The sequence below is a fragment of the Microtus oregoni genome, unplaced genomic scaffold, assembly GCF_018167655.1.
Source record: "Microtus oregoni isolate MIOR12 unplaced genomic scaffold, Mior012 000001F_ref0000356, whole genome shotgun sequence".
NCBI lineage: Eukaryota > Metazoa > Chordata > Mammalia > Rodentia > Cricetidae > Microtus > Microtus oregoni.
In genome coordinates, this window is record NW_024543060.1 from 48175537 (window position 1) to 48190998 (window position 15462).

Sequence of the window (15462 nt, forward strand, 5' to 3'; positions counted from 1 at the left end):
ATAAATCTGCCTTGTACAACTTACCCAGCCCCAGGCTTTCTGCTACTGCCAAACACAGTGGACTAAAGCAGTGCCCACCTAGGAGAGACTGGTTAAAGTCTGATGATCAGTCTGTGCAGCAGATCACCAACCAGCCAGAAGACAAGGGAAAGAGAACACCGTTTATGAAAGGGTGTGTGCTGGCACGGAAGGGAAGTAAAGGAGAATGGACAGGGAGGGGAGAGGAAAGGCAGGGAGAGAGGGTAGAAAGGGTCTATCGTACATTTCCATTTAATTAAATAGGTAATTATTTGCTTCTATGTCTATAAAATATATGTAGGGTAAAAAACAGTAACAAGATGCCTGAAAGATAGCAATCATATTAAGATTTAATTTTAGACATTTTTACCTCTTATGTACTTTATTCAGTTCAAGATTCAAAATTTTAGGGAGAGTGGGAGGTACAGTCCAGGAGCAGACATTTGGTTAGCATGCTTGAAACCCTGGCTTAAATTCCCAGCACTAAATGAAACTGAAAAGTTAAGAAACTATGGAACAGGCTGGGACCGAATCCGAACCGGGAGGACAAAGGGGTGGCCAGTAGCTCCTTTGTTCCCATAGCCTGCCCACAGCGAGCGGGGTGGGCCCTTTGTTCGCGAGCTAACCAAGCAGCGCAGAGTTTCCATCCGGGCACCGAGTGAAACATCATTGTGGTGAGTGAGTGCTGCGGCAGCTGGGATCATACCTCAGCCCGCCCACACTTCCTGGCCATCCTACAGGGGCTATACTGCCCAAACCGCCTCTCTCTTACTATCCCATTCAGCTTACATCCAGACCCCCACACCCCCTGTCTCCCTCCCTCCCTCCCTCCTTTGGGGCATAGCGCCTCCCTGCCCAGCCTGCTAGGGTGCTGGGACCGAATCCGAACCGGGAGGACAAAGGGGTGGCCGGTAGCTCCTTTGTTCCCATAGCCTGCCCACAGCGAGCGGGGTGGGCCCTTTGTTCGCGAGCTAACCAAGCAGCGCGGAGTTTCGATCTGGGCACCGAGTGAAACCTCATTGTGGAGAAACATCTCTGGGGAGTGACATCACTGTGAAGGTACATCAGTGGGCAAGAAGACCTGATCCTATAAAAGAAGATCCAAAGGGGAGTATTGGGAGGAAGAGATGGGCAGACGCCAATGCAGGAATTCTCCCAACAATCTGAAAAACAACACGAAACCACCAGAAGCCAGTGACCCCACAACAGGAGGACATGAACACCTTAATCAAGAAGAAGTAGAAAAAACTGACTTCATGAAAGTGATTGACACCCTTAAACAGCATATAAAAAACGCCCTTATAGAAATGGATGAGAAGTATAATAGAAAGTTCGAGGAATTGAGTAAATCAGTGAATGATACCCTAGGAAACCAAGGAAAAACAATCAAGCAGATAAAGGAAACAGTTCATGACTTGAAAACTGAAATGGAGGCAAAGAAGAAAACACAAACAGAGGGCCGACTGGACATGGAAAATCTAGGTAAACGAATAGAGACTACAGAATCAAGTATAACCAGCAGAATACAAGAGATAGAAGAAAGAATCTCAGATTCTGAGGATAACATAGAGAAAATAAACACTCTGATCAAAGAAAACAGCAAGTCCAACAAACTCTCATCACAAAACATTCAGGAAATATGGGACACAATAAAAAGACCAAACCTAAGAATAATTGGAGTAGAAGAAGGAGAAGAAGTGCAGCTCAACGGTACAGAAAATATACTTAATAAAATTATAGAAGAAAACTTTCCCAACCTGAAGACAGATGTACCTATGAAGGTTCAAGAAGCATACAGAACACCAAATAGGCTGGATCAAAAGAAAACATCCCCTCGCCATATAATAATCAAAACACAAAATATACAGAATAAAGAAAGAATATTAAGAGCCGCAAAGGAAAAAGGCCAAGTTACTTATAAAGGTAAACCTATCAGACTTACACCTGACTTCTCTATGGAAACCATGAAAGCCAGAAGGTCCTGGATAGATGGTCTCCAAAAACTAAGAGACCACGGATGCAAGCCCAGACTACTATATCCAGCCAAACTTTCATTCACTATAAATGGAGAAAACAAAATTTTCCAGGATAAAAACAAATTTAAACAATACGTAGCCACAAATCCAGCCTTACAGAAAATAATAGAAGGAAAATCACTAACCAAGGAGTCCAACAATGACCACAATAACTCAGACATCTAGAGACTCTTCACCAGCGCAAATCAAAGAAGGAAAACACACAAACCCTACTACTTAAAAAGTGACCGGAGTTAACAACCACTGGTCATTAATATCACTTAATATCAATGGGCTCAACTCACCTATAAAAAGGCACAGGCTAAGAGATTGGATAAGAAAACAGGATCCAACATTCTGCTGTCTACAAGAAACACACCTCAACCACAAAGACAGGCACCTACTCAGAGTAAAGGGCTGGGAAAAGGCTTATCAAGCAAATGGACCTAAGAAACAAGCAGGTGTGGCCATACTAATTTCTAACAAAGTTGACTTCAAACTTAAATCAATCAGAAGAGATGGAGAGGGACATTTTATACTCATAACAGGAACAATTCATCAGGAAGAAGTCTCAATCCTGAATATCTATGCCCCTAATATAAAAGCACCCACGTACGTAAAAGAAACATTACTAAAACTCACGGCAGCCATCAAACCGCACACACTAATAGTAGGAGACTTCAACACTCCTCTCTCACCAATGGACAGGTCAATCAGACAGAAACCTAACAGAGAAATTAGAGAATTAATGGAGGTAATGAAGCAAATGGACTTAACAGACATCTATAGATTATTCCACCCAAAGAGGAAAGAATATACCTTCTTCTCTGCAGCTCATGGAACCTTCTCGAAAATTGACCACATACTTGGTAACAAAGCGAACTTACACAGTTAGAAAAAAATATTAGTAACCACCTGTGTCTTATCAGATCACCATGGATTAAAGTTAGAATTCAACAACAATGCTACCCCCAGAAAGCCTACAAACTCATGGAAACTGAACAGTCAACTACTGAACCATACCTGGATTAAGGAAGAAATAAAGAAAGAAATTAAAGTCTTCCTTGAATTCAATGAAAATAAAGAAACAACATACTCGAACTTATAGGACACTATGAAAGCAGTCCTGAGAGGAAAGTTCATAGCACTAAGTGCCCACCTAAAGAAAACAGAGAAAGCACATATTGGAGACTTAACAGCCCACTTGAAAGCTCTAGAAAAAAAAAGAAGCAGACTCACCTAGGAGGAGTAGAAGACTGGAAATAATCAAATTGAGGGCTGAAATCAACAAAATAGAAACACAGAAAACAATCCAAAGAATCAATGAAACAAAAAGCTGGTTCCTGGAGAAAATCAACAAGATTGATAAACCCCTATCCAAACTAATCAAACGAAAGAGAGAGAACACGCAAATTAATAAGATCAGAAATGAAAAGGGGGACATAACCACAGACACAGAGGAAATTCAGAGAGTCATTAGATCTTACTACAAAAGCCTGTATGCCACAAAACTGGAAAATGTAAAAGAAATGGACGCTTTTTTAGATAAATACCATTTACCAAAACTAAACCAGGACCAGGTGAACAATCTAAACAGACCTGTAAGTCGCGAAGAATTAGAAGCTGTTATCAAAAACCTCCCTACCAAAAAAAGCCCAGGACCAGATGGTTTCAATGCAGAATTCTACCAGAACTCCAAGAAGACCTAATACCTATACTCCTTAATGTATTTCACAATATAGAAACAGAAGGGTCATTACCAAATTCCTTTTATGAAGCCACAATTACTCTGATACCAAAACCACTCAAAGACTCAACCAGGAAAGAGAACTACAGGCCAATCTCACTCATGAATATCGACGCAAAAATCCTCAACAAAATACTGGCAAATCGAATCCAAGAACACATCCGAAAAATTTTCCATTATGATCAAGTAGGCTTCATTCCTCAGATGCAGGGCTGGTTCAACATACGAAAATCTATCAATGTAATCCAGCATATAAATAAACTGAAAGAAAAAAACCATATGATCATTTCATTAGATGCTGAAAAAGCATTTGACAAAATTCAACATCCATTTATGTTAAAAGTCTTGGAGAGATTAGGGATACAAGGGTCATACCTAAATATAATAAAAGCTATATACAGCAAGCCGACAGCTAACATCAAATTAAACGGAGAGAAACTCAAAGCCATCCCACTTAACTCAGGAACACGGCAAGGCTGTCCACTCTCGCCATACCTCTTCAATATAGTGTTTGAAGTTCTAGCAATAGCAATAAGACAACATAATGGGATCAAGGGGATTCGAATGGGAAAGGAAGAAGTGAAACTTTCGTTATTTGCAGATGATATGATAGTGTACATAAGCGACCCCCAAAACTCCACCAAAGAACTTATACAGCTGATAAACAGCTTTAGTAATGTGGCAGGATACAAGATCAACTCCAAAAAATCAGTCGCCCTCTTATACACAAAGGATATGGAAGCAGAGAGGGAAATCAGAGAAGCTTCACCATTCACGATAGCCACAAACAGCATAAAATATCTTGGGGTAAATCTAACCAAGGAAGTGAAAGATCTATTTGACAAGAACTTTAAGGCATTGAAGAAAGAAACTGAAGAGGATACCAAAAAATGGATGGACCTCCCTTGCTCTTGGATTGGGAGGATCAACATAGTAAAAATGGCAATTCTACCAAAGGCAATTTATAGATTCAATGCAATCCCCATCAAGATCCCATCAAAATTCTTCACAGATCTGGAGAAGACAATAATCAACTTTATATGGAAAAACAAAAAACCCAGGATAGCCAAAACAATCCTATACAATAAAGGATCTTCTGGAGGCATTACCATCCCTGACTTCAAACTCTATTACAGAGCTACAGTAATGAAAACAGTGTGGTACTGGCATAAAAACAGAGAAGTCGACCAATGGAATCGTATAGAAGACCCGGATTTTATCCCACAAACCTATGAACACCTCATTTTCGATAAAGGAGCTAAAAGTATACAATGGAAGAAAGAAAGCATCTTCAACAAATGGTGCTGGCACAACTGGATGTCAACCTGTAGAAGAATGAAAATAGACCCATATCTCTCACCGTGCACAAAACTCAAGTCCAAATGGATTAAAGACCTCAATATCAGTCCGAACACACTGAACCTGATAGAAGAGAAAGTGGGAAATACCCTACAACAGATGGGCACAGGAGATCGCTTCCTATGTATAACCCCAGAAGCACAGACATTAAGGGCAACATTGAATAAATGGGACCTACTTAAACTGAGAAGCTTCTGTAAAGCAAAGGACATGGTCACTAAGACACAAAGGCAACCTACTGACTGGGAGAAGATCTTCACCAACCCCGCAACAGACAAAGGTCTGATCTCCAAAATATATAGAGAACTCAAGAAACTAGACTTTAAAATGCTAATTAACCCAATTAAAAAATGGGGCACTGAACTGAACAGAGAATTCTCAACAGAAGAAGTTCAAATGGCCAAAAGACACTTAAGGTCGTGCTCAACTTCCTTAGCAATCAGGGAAATGCAAATCAAAACAACTTTGAGATATCATCTTACACCTGTCAGAATGGCTAAAGTCAAAAACACCAAGGATAACCTTTGCTGGAGAGGCTGTGGAAGAACGGGTACCCTCATCCATTGCTGGTGGGAATGCAATCTTGTGCAACCACTGTGGAAGTCAGTGTTTCGTTTTCTCAGGAAATTCGGGATCAACTTACCCCTGGACCCAGCAATACCACTCTTGGGAATATACCCAAGAGATGCTCTATCAAATGACAAAAGCATTTGTTCAACTATGTTCATAGCAGTATTATTTGTAATAGCCAGAACCTGGAAACAACCTAGATGCCCTTCAATGGAAGAATGGATGAAGAAAGTATGGAATATATACACGCTAGAGTACTACGCTGCGGTAAAAAACAATGACTTCTCGAATTTTGCGTGCAAATGGATGGAAATAGAAAACACTATCCTTAGTGAGGTGTCCCAGACCCAAAAAGATGAATATGGGATGTACTCACTCATAATTGGTTTCTAGCCATAAATAAGGACCACGGAGTCTACAATAGGTGAACCTAAAGAAGCTAAGGGAGAAGGTGAACCCAAGGAAAAACATATAGTTGTCCTCTTGGCTAAGGGAAATAGACCAAATTTCTGGGGAGAAAATGGGATCTTGGGGGTGGGGGGGTGGGATGGGGGGTAAGGGGAGATGGGGAGAGAAAAGGTAGAAGGGAAGGAGGGGGGACCTGGGAAACATGAGAATTGGGATAAAGGAAAGGTGGATAGGGGAGCACGGAACCACAATTCTTAGTTAAGGGAGCCACTTTAGGGTGGGCAAGAGACTTGACCCTAGAGGGGCTCCCTAGTGCCCAAGATGAGGTTCCCAGTTAGTTCCTTGGGCAGCTGAGGATTGGGAACCTGAAATGACCCTATCCTAGAGCAATACTGACGAATATCTTGCATATCATCATAGAATCTTCATCTGGTGATGGATAGAGATAGAGACAGAGACCCACAAAGGAGCACTGGACTGAGCTCCCAAGGTCCCAAGGAGGAGCAGAAGGAGGGAGAACATGAGCAAAGAATTCGGGACCACGAGGCGTGCATCCACCCCCTGAGACAGTGGAGCTGATCTACGGGGAGCTCACCAAGGCCAGCTGGACTGTGACTGAAAAAGCCTGGGATAAAACCGGACTCTCTGAACATGGCGAACAATGAGGGCTGATGAGACACCAAGGACAATGGCAGGGGGTTTTGATCCTACTTAATGTGCTGGCTTTGTGGGAGCCTAGCCAGTTTGGATGTTCACCTTCCTAGATATGGACGGAGGGGGGCGGGCCTAGGACTTAACACAGGGCAGGGAACCAGGACTGCTCTGTGGACTGGAGAGGGAGGGGGAGAGGAGTGGGGGGAGGGGGAGAAGGGTGGGAGGAGGGGGAGAAGGGTGGGAGGAGGGGGAGAATTGTGGGAGGAGGGGAAGGGAAATGGGAGGCTGGGAGGAGGTGGAAACTTGTTTAAGAGAAAAAAAATAAAATTAAAAAAAAAAGAAACTATGGAACAGCTTTATAATTAAAATAGCTAAGTAGAAATATATTGCATATAATTTATAAAGTATAATATTACTATACAACTTGAAACACGAAAGAAAGTAAGTATAAAAATTGAAATGGAGGCTAGAGAGATGCTTTGAAAACTCCTTCAGCCAATAGCCTTTAAGATACTAGCCCACTTAGGCGTGGTCTCTTATACTATAAATGCAACTGTAAAGCATGCACTCACTCTCTTGTTCCAGCTCTCACTTCTGGCTGCTAGATTTGGTTCCTGTTCTTCATTTATGCAGAGGATTTGATCTAGGACTGTGATCTGTGTGTGAGTCTACCCCTAAATAAATAGCCCTTTATTATACGTAATTGTGAACTAGTGTGGGATTCTTTTGTAACTTCCATCATCAGAGAGACAGTTCAGGGTTAAGAGTGCTGGCTACTCTTGCAGAAGACCTGAGTTCAGTTCCCAGCTCCCACATAATGTTCACAGGCTGTAACTACTCCAGGTTTTCAACGCCCTCTTCTGGTCTCCATGGGTACTGCATGCACATGGTGCAAAGGGGAATAAGCACACACACACACACACACACACACACAAACACACACACACACATAGACGTGAATTTAAAACATCTAAATGTAAAAACTGAAAATGGAATTACGAGAATTTGAAAGCCTTTTTTCAGGCTGGGGAGATGTCTCAGTGGATAAAGGAGTTGCCACACAAGCATGAGGTCCTGAGTTCAGATCCTCAGAACCCACATGAAAAGGCAGGAGCTATTGTGTATACACCTATAGTGGGAATTTGGAAAGAGATGTATTGCAGGGTCCCCTAGCCAGTCTGTTTAGCTAAGCCACTGAGTTCCAGATTTAGTGAGACAATGTCTCAAAAAATAAGCGGAGACTAATTGAGACACTTTATAGTAATCTGTGGTCTGCACATGCACACACAGACACACTATCCTCACAACTCAGGTTTCTTTTTTTTTAAATATTTATTTATTTATTATGTATACAATATTCTGTCTGTGTGTATGTCTACAGGCCAGAAGAGGGCACCAGACCTCATTCCAGATGGTTGTGAGCCACCATGTGGTTGCTGGGAATTGAACTCAGGACCTTTGGAAGAGCAGGCAATGCTCTTAACCACTGAGCCATCTCTCCAGCCCCACAACTCAGGTTTCTATCACTGCAATACAGACTATGACTCAAAGCAACCTGAGGAGAAGTGGTCTGTTTCAGTTTACAGTTGCAGCCCATCAGGAACGAAGACAGGAACTCAGGGAAAGAACTAAAACAGAGACACGGAGAAGTGCTGCTCACTGGCTTGCTTCTCGTGACTTCTCAGTTTGTTTTCCTATACACCCAGGACTCCCTGCCTGAGGGTAGCACCGCCTATAATGAGCTGGACCAGCCTACATCAATCACCAATCAAGAAAATGCCCATGGCTCTATCTGATCGAGGCAGTTTCTTCCCGTTGAGATTCCTTCCTCTCAGATGATGGTACCTTACATCAAATGACAAAAACTAGATGGGGATGGGCGGTAATAAGAGGTCTTTGGAGTCTCGGTGCATTTAGAATTACAGTAGATGTGGTGGAAAACAAACACATGAGTTAGCTATTACCACCTAGCCAACTCACGGACTTCCCAACCAACTTGAAGAACTCATCACATGTAGCTTGTAAAAAGATAATGCTGAAGCCACAAAGAGAAGTCACCTCTTTCCAGCTAGAGGACTTCTACCAAGAAGATGAAGGTAAGAGTCCTGATGAGGCTGTGGAGAAAGGTGAACACTTCTACACTGTTGATATGGACTTAGTAAGGCCATGATGGAAAACAACAGAGAAGGGCCTTGAAAATGAAAATGAGAGCTACTCCATGCTCCCAAACTCCACCCCAGGGTTTACATCTAAAGGACATAGTATGCCAAAGGATGCCTTCTATTTCTCATGGTACTAGTCACAGTAGCCAAGATGGGGAGTCAATCTCCATGCACCACAGAGGACTTGACCTTGAAAAGGTGGTACAAGGGCCAGGAACACAGCACAGTTGGTAGGGTTCATGCCTACATGGGATACCCCATCCCCCAGACCACATAAACTGTGTCTTGAAATATAACTTTAAATTACATGGAAAAGTAGCGTGTATATACAATGAAAGACTGTTCAGTTGCCTTTTTTATTTAACTTAGGGTCTCATGTAGGCCGGGTTAGCTCTAAAATTACTATGCAGCCAATGATAGCCTAGAATTGCCAATCCTCCTGCCTCTACCTCCTGAGTGTTGAGATTATAGGCATGTAGTACCATGCCTAGCTTCTGCTCAGTTCTTACGGGTGGTTTGTGGTGTGGCCTTCAGTGAAAACACAGGTGATCTGCCACACTGGTGTGAGGTAGAATAAGCTAGGCACAGAGACCAGCTGCATGCCCTATTTAAAGAGAGTTCCCAAAAGAGCATCCTGAGGGTCTAGCACAGCTTCCTTCTCAACAGGTAACTATTTAACGTTACAGTGTACTGGGTTTTTCATATTTTCTGAACTATATCAGAATCTGATACAGAAGAGAGCAGTGATTAGCTTTCCGGTGGCCTAACCTCATCTTCCATGATGAATGCATGGATTTGCTGTAACTCATAAGAATGATTAGAATTTCAGACATTGCTTCAGAGTTTTTCCCTCCATCTAAATGCTCTGCCTTCTCTTCCTTCTTATTGTGACCCTACACAACTGCGCAGTTTTCTTGCTTGTAGAGACTTCATGAGAATAATCTTAATAAAAAACAGTATGCAGCATAGTTCCATAAATTGCCTCACGAATCTGAAATTCCTGAAGCTATAACTCTGTCAACTAAAATAGTTTAAACCTAAATCTCAATATGAAAAATCATTTAAAGCCAAATTGACTTCAGCAGAACCTCTTTGTAAACAGCCTTAAGTACGCATGGGTTCTGATACCAGTGCCAAAATGTTATTCCCTCCACCTAACGAAGGCTCCGGCTTTCTGTTTCATTTTATTTTTCATATGTATACAATAATATATTATTACTCCTCCCCTAAATTTTCAATATGAAAGGCATCAAAAGTAATAAAGAGCAAGGCAACCTGCTGTCTAGTCCCCTTGAGCTGCATCTGAGCTGTGGTGTGTTTCATTAATAGAGCTAACGTGGGCTCTCAGCCAGGACAGGAGAAGAATATGACTAAAGGAAACACTCCATGAGCTAGGACAGAGGATTATGGGTTCGAGGCCAGCATGGGTGACATGGTGAGACTCCATTGCCACACAGAAAACATGAAAGGTATAGAGAAAGATTGGGGACGGGAAGAATGCCCTATAACCTGACTTCAAACAAAGAATGTAATTCCCTTGCCAGCAACATGAAAAAACTATGAGCTCATAGCGTTGAGTGAATAAGACAAGCGTGGTCCTCCTGCCTATTTCTCCACGTCGCCTTCTACTGGGACACTGCACTTGGTAGTTTACACAGTATCTATGGCTGCTTTCAGGCTTCAGTGGAAGTGCTGGGGATATAGCTCCACATCTGCTGAGCACACCCTAGAACCCAGGTTCAGTTCCCAGGACCAAGTACAAATAAATAATAAAGAGCGTCTCTCGGGCACAGAAACCCCAGAGTTTTGCTATCTGGCCATTTACAGAAAAATCTGCCCTGTGCCTGTAGGCTTTAATGAGGTTCATGGGTTTCCTCACGGAGACAGGAGTCCTAGAGAAAACTGATTTACTAGCATCTTGCTATTATTTCCTTTAGGAGCAGGGGGAGGTTTGTAATCTCACCCTCAATGTGTTAAAGAACTGCACAATTCTCCTGAAAATCATTTGAAATACTGACAAAAGAAGTTATGACATTTTCCTAACCAACAGGGCTTGTGTGCTCAAGTTTATGGTTGAAGGTGCACACTTTAATAAAACCTTTGCTAGAGACCTAAGAAAAGAGATGACAGATAGATTCTGGAAACCTGGGCATGAGCTTATGGCTGAAGTGGGGTAGCCAAGGCCATGATCTGAAACATGGAGCAAGAGACAGCAAGCAATGTCTTAGCTAGGATTTCTACAGCCATGAAGAGACACCATGACCACAGCAACTCCTATAAAGAAGAACATTTAACTGAGGAGGTGGCTCACAGTTACAGAGCTTCAGTCCATTATCATCCTGGTGGGACATGGCTTCATGCAGGCAGGCATGATGCTGGAGAGGTGGCTGAGAGTTCTGCATTTGCAGACAACAGGAAGTGAACTGAGACACTAGGTGGCACCTTGAGCATATAGGAGACCTAAAAGCCTGCTCCCTCAGTGACACACTTCCTCCAACAACACCATATCCACTCCGACAAGGCCACACCTCCTAATAGTGCCACTCTCTTTGGGGGCCATTTTCTTTCAATCCACCACAGCCAGCATGATGGAAATGGCATAAATATGTCACAGATTAGTCCCCACCTGGTCAGAGGCAGAGGCCAACAGGCCACACTCCTGAGAACCCCATCACGCATTATTACTATACACACTTGACAGGAGAAACAATTTCTAGCAGGAATAATTAACCCATCACCTTAGATGTCAGTATTTACTAAAACTCATTTTGGCCACCGTAGAATCCACCCAGGATCCCCAGTAATATATAGATTCCCGGGGACTGCACCCTTCACACTCCTGGGCAAGCTGATGTCATTGGAAACTATGCTTTCACTGACACCCTCTTCTTTACACCGCAGGTCCAGTAAAGGACAGTGAGTCACCTTTGAAATCCCAGGGACTCTGTAGCAGCTGCCTCAGGGCAGGACTGTCTGCACTAGATGAGAAGATAAGGAATGTCAATTAAGGTTTGGGAATTCAAACCCTAGGTGTAGTTCTCTGATCCTCGCCCACAGACTACCACGAAAACCAGTGCTATTTTTAATGATAACATTCAGATTCTCTCTGGAGTGTGTAGAGCATCATCACGTTATCCCGAGGTAGAGTTACCTTAATAATTAATAAGCACAGTGTTTATCCCACTCAGAGAATAAGACATGTGACCTGCAGACGGGAAACAGAGGCCCGTGTTGTTCAGTGATACTCTCCTGATTGAACAAGTTGGGGCTAAATGAAGTCAAGCTGACTTAGAATCCAGTGTCCTTCTTCCTGGTGTCATGTGACCTCCCAGCAGTCTGTGAAGACAAACTTCTCTAAACTGCTGAAGCTGTGAACTGACAAGTTCACTCAAGTTCACGTATTGACGATCACTCTCATTGACCAGCCTGCATTTAGAGATGTAGGAGGTAACTAGGGTTTGTTGAGGTCTTCAGGGTGAGGCCCTGATGTGACAGAATTCGTGTCCTGCTAAGAAATAGCACATGAGACCCCTCTCTTTCCACCATCAAGGTTACAGCCAGCAGGCCCAGGAGGAGAGCTGTTGCCACTTGAATGTGAAATATCCCATATAGATTCTTGTGTTGGGACGCCTCATTTACACATAGTGGCACTGTTCAGGAAGATACGATGGACATTTAGAGGGTGGAAGCTGGCTACAGGAAGCGGCTCGCCGGGGGAGGACTTTGAGGTTTTATAAGCTGGCCCCACTTCCTGCTCACTCTGCTCCCTGTGTTGATGCAGGGTGATTGGCGGCTTCTCATCCTTCCTGCCTTGCTTTCCCACCTTGATAGCCTTGCGTTCTAAGCCACTTTCTCCCTTCCTGCTGCTTCTCCTCAGGTGTACTGGTCACACAGACGAGAAAAACTAACACAAAAGCCTCATCTGATGCTAACTGTACCAGCATTTGGACCTTAAGCTGACAGACCCCCTGCCCAGAACAGGGGCGCTATTTTAAGCTAACAAGTCAGTCGGGTGTTTCTGTAAAAATCTGAGCAAGCTAAGATACATTAATAAAATCCAACAGATGAATGAAAAAATTCTGGAAGAATCTAAATCCAAAAAAACTACCCAAAAGTGAAAGCACATTTCCTTTTATGAAGGATCCTAAATCATCTACCTAAGACACACGGCTCTGAGGAGAGACGGCGAGCTTGTCGTGTGAGTTGAGGGCCTCCAAAGTAGATGCCTTGTTGGAGGTCAGCACTAGGAAACCAGTGTTGCTGCTCTGTAAACCTTCCCAGCTGACTTTAATGAACGGCGCTTGAGGAAGAAAAAGCAACCTTAACAGAGGAACTAGCCTGGTAGTGTCAGCTAGGCCTGGCTGTGCGCTGTCAGACAGAGCTGTTCCATGGAACACCAGCATCAGACAGGGTCCCCTGCGACTGTAATGGATCCGGACCAAGCCAATATAACCTATAGGCATGTCTGAGCACAGACAGAATACCCAGGGTCCTCTTTGCTGTCTGCCACAAATGACTGCAGCTGATTGACCAATAAACAGTGTCTAGTCTGCCTTCCCTACGGTTAAGTGCTTTGAGTCCCCAAAGATAGAATCACCCTTTCTTCCTGACAGGATCGACCCAGAGTGAAAATCCCATGCTTGTTTCTTCAAACCATCTGGAACAGACCCAAAGCTGAGCAGTCTTCTCTAATGTTTCCTGGCCAAGAGTCTCCCACCTCTCTGCACTCTTTCCCTGTAAGATGTGATAACCCAATGTGTTCGTCTGGGGCAGAAGTAAACAGCTGCTGTATGTTCCAAGCCCTCAGTGGATGCCTGAACTGAGGTATTTGTTAGGTAATAACAACCTCATATGTAGCATGTATTTCCTCTACATGCATACCTATGATGAATATCACCCGGGAATAGTAAGAGATTAACAAACTAATAGGATGATATAAAACAATTGCATACTATAATAAAATTGATATGACCATATTCATCTTTTCTCTCCTCCAGACCATGGTAGGCCTGCATTGTAGCTGTGTTCACAGAGGACCACCTCTTGGGGAAACACATTGTGATGTGCAGCTGCATACCGTGGCCCTGTCTGACCCCGTCCCCATTGGAGCTGTCTCCAGAGAACTCCTGGAGAAACTTCTCTTTAAGAACCCATGTAGCTTGGGGTTTTGAAGATAATAACCCATTGCCAAACATTGCCAAAATCCCTGTTTGAAAGTGAGACTGAAATCAGATTTCTCAAAGTGAATCATTGCGCGTGGGATGTTAAAGAGCCCTAAGGACCCCGAGTAGCCAATGCCAGCTCTTTCTAATGGCTGTCTTCTCTTCCCATAGAAGGATGAAGTCAAACAGTACGTGATTCGAAATCTAGGTTTCATATCACCACCATGATTGAAGCATTTTGGTTCTCATCAAGCCAGCATTCCTTGTCCCCCTTCTTTTGTCTAGCCATGCCTTTGTTGTCTATAGGCAACAAGCTAACAGCCATTTGTGGGCAGTTAACATTTTCAATACCACTCATTTGCCGGTAAAACGTGATTTACAATTGTGCTAATTTATGGTACGCATTTTTGTTCTATGATTGACAGAACTCTGCTAATTGTACACTACCTTCTAGACCGTAAACTCCTAGTTAAGCTCATCTAAACCCAACCATCCCTACAGGATGGGCTTCTGAGGAGGGGCTTCACGTGCCTTCCAGCCACGCTTCCCCTGCGGACTAAAATCAGTGGTTATGTACACCAAACCTTCACTGCACTGGGAACCCAATGAGGCCAACAGATTACGGAGGAGTTCCATCTGGTCTGAGTCTCTGAACGTACCACAAACACAGGGTCATTGGCGGCGGAGTGTGGCGAAGCATTCGTTCCATTCAGGAAGGAGTGGACCAGATTATGAAGGCTCATGACTTGAGAGTCCAGAGTGCCGTCTGCTTTATCAAAACCTTCCAGAGCATTCCTGAGAGAAACCAAAGCGTCAGTGACTTCAGTAAGGACTGGCACAGGACTCTGTGCTATCTCGCCATCTTCTAGTCTGACTCTGCAGCTGCCTGGCTGAGGGTTCTTTCCTTTACCCTTTTGTAAGGATCTCCCGGAAGGGGAAGGAACTCAGTCAATGCTGCCCTGCCCCTGCTTGGTTACATTGCTTTCTTTTGTGCGCAGTATAGCTATTTATCTTTATTCTTGTTTTTTAAGCCTTGAAAGACAGCGACTATGTTTCCTTCAGATTTTTATTGCCAGGGCTTCTTATCCTGTTCAACACATGAGCTGTGTTCAATAAATGAATAAATTGAATCAACATAGATAGGATCTTGTATTCATAATTCTTGGTGAAGGAGACTTTTGGCTTAGCTGGAAGACACTTATGCTTCTAAACACACCCCAGCATTTCCCTTCTTCTTCTCTCTTTTCCATCTATATCTTCAGGAAATCTAAACATCTGCACACTGACACGGTGGTATTCAAAAGTAAGATGACCTTGGAATCACTGAAGAAAATGTTCATGACCTTTTCTTAGAGTTTCCCACCCAG

The 15462-nt window shown here is 43.3% G+C and overlaps 1 protein-coding gene across 1 annotated transcript in view; it reads right to left on the minus strand.

The window, feature by feature from the left end:
• Dct (dopachrome tautomerase) overlaps positions 1–15462 on the minus strand; it is a 41817-nt gene that overhangs the window by 10874 nt on the left and 15481 nt on the right. The window contains exon 6 of the mRNA XM_041673643.1: positions 14755–14890. Within this exon, the coding sequence (XP_041529577.1) occupies positions 14755–14890 (136 nt within the window). The remainder of the gene's footprint in view (positions 1–14754; positions 14891–15462) is intronic.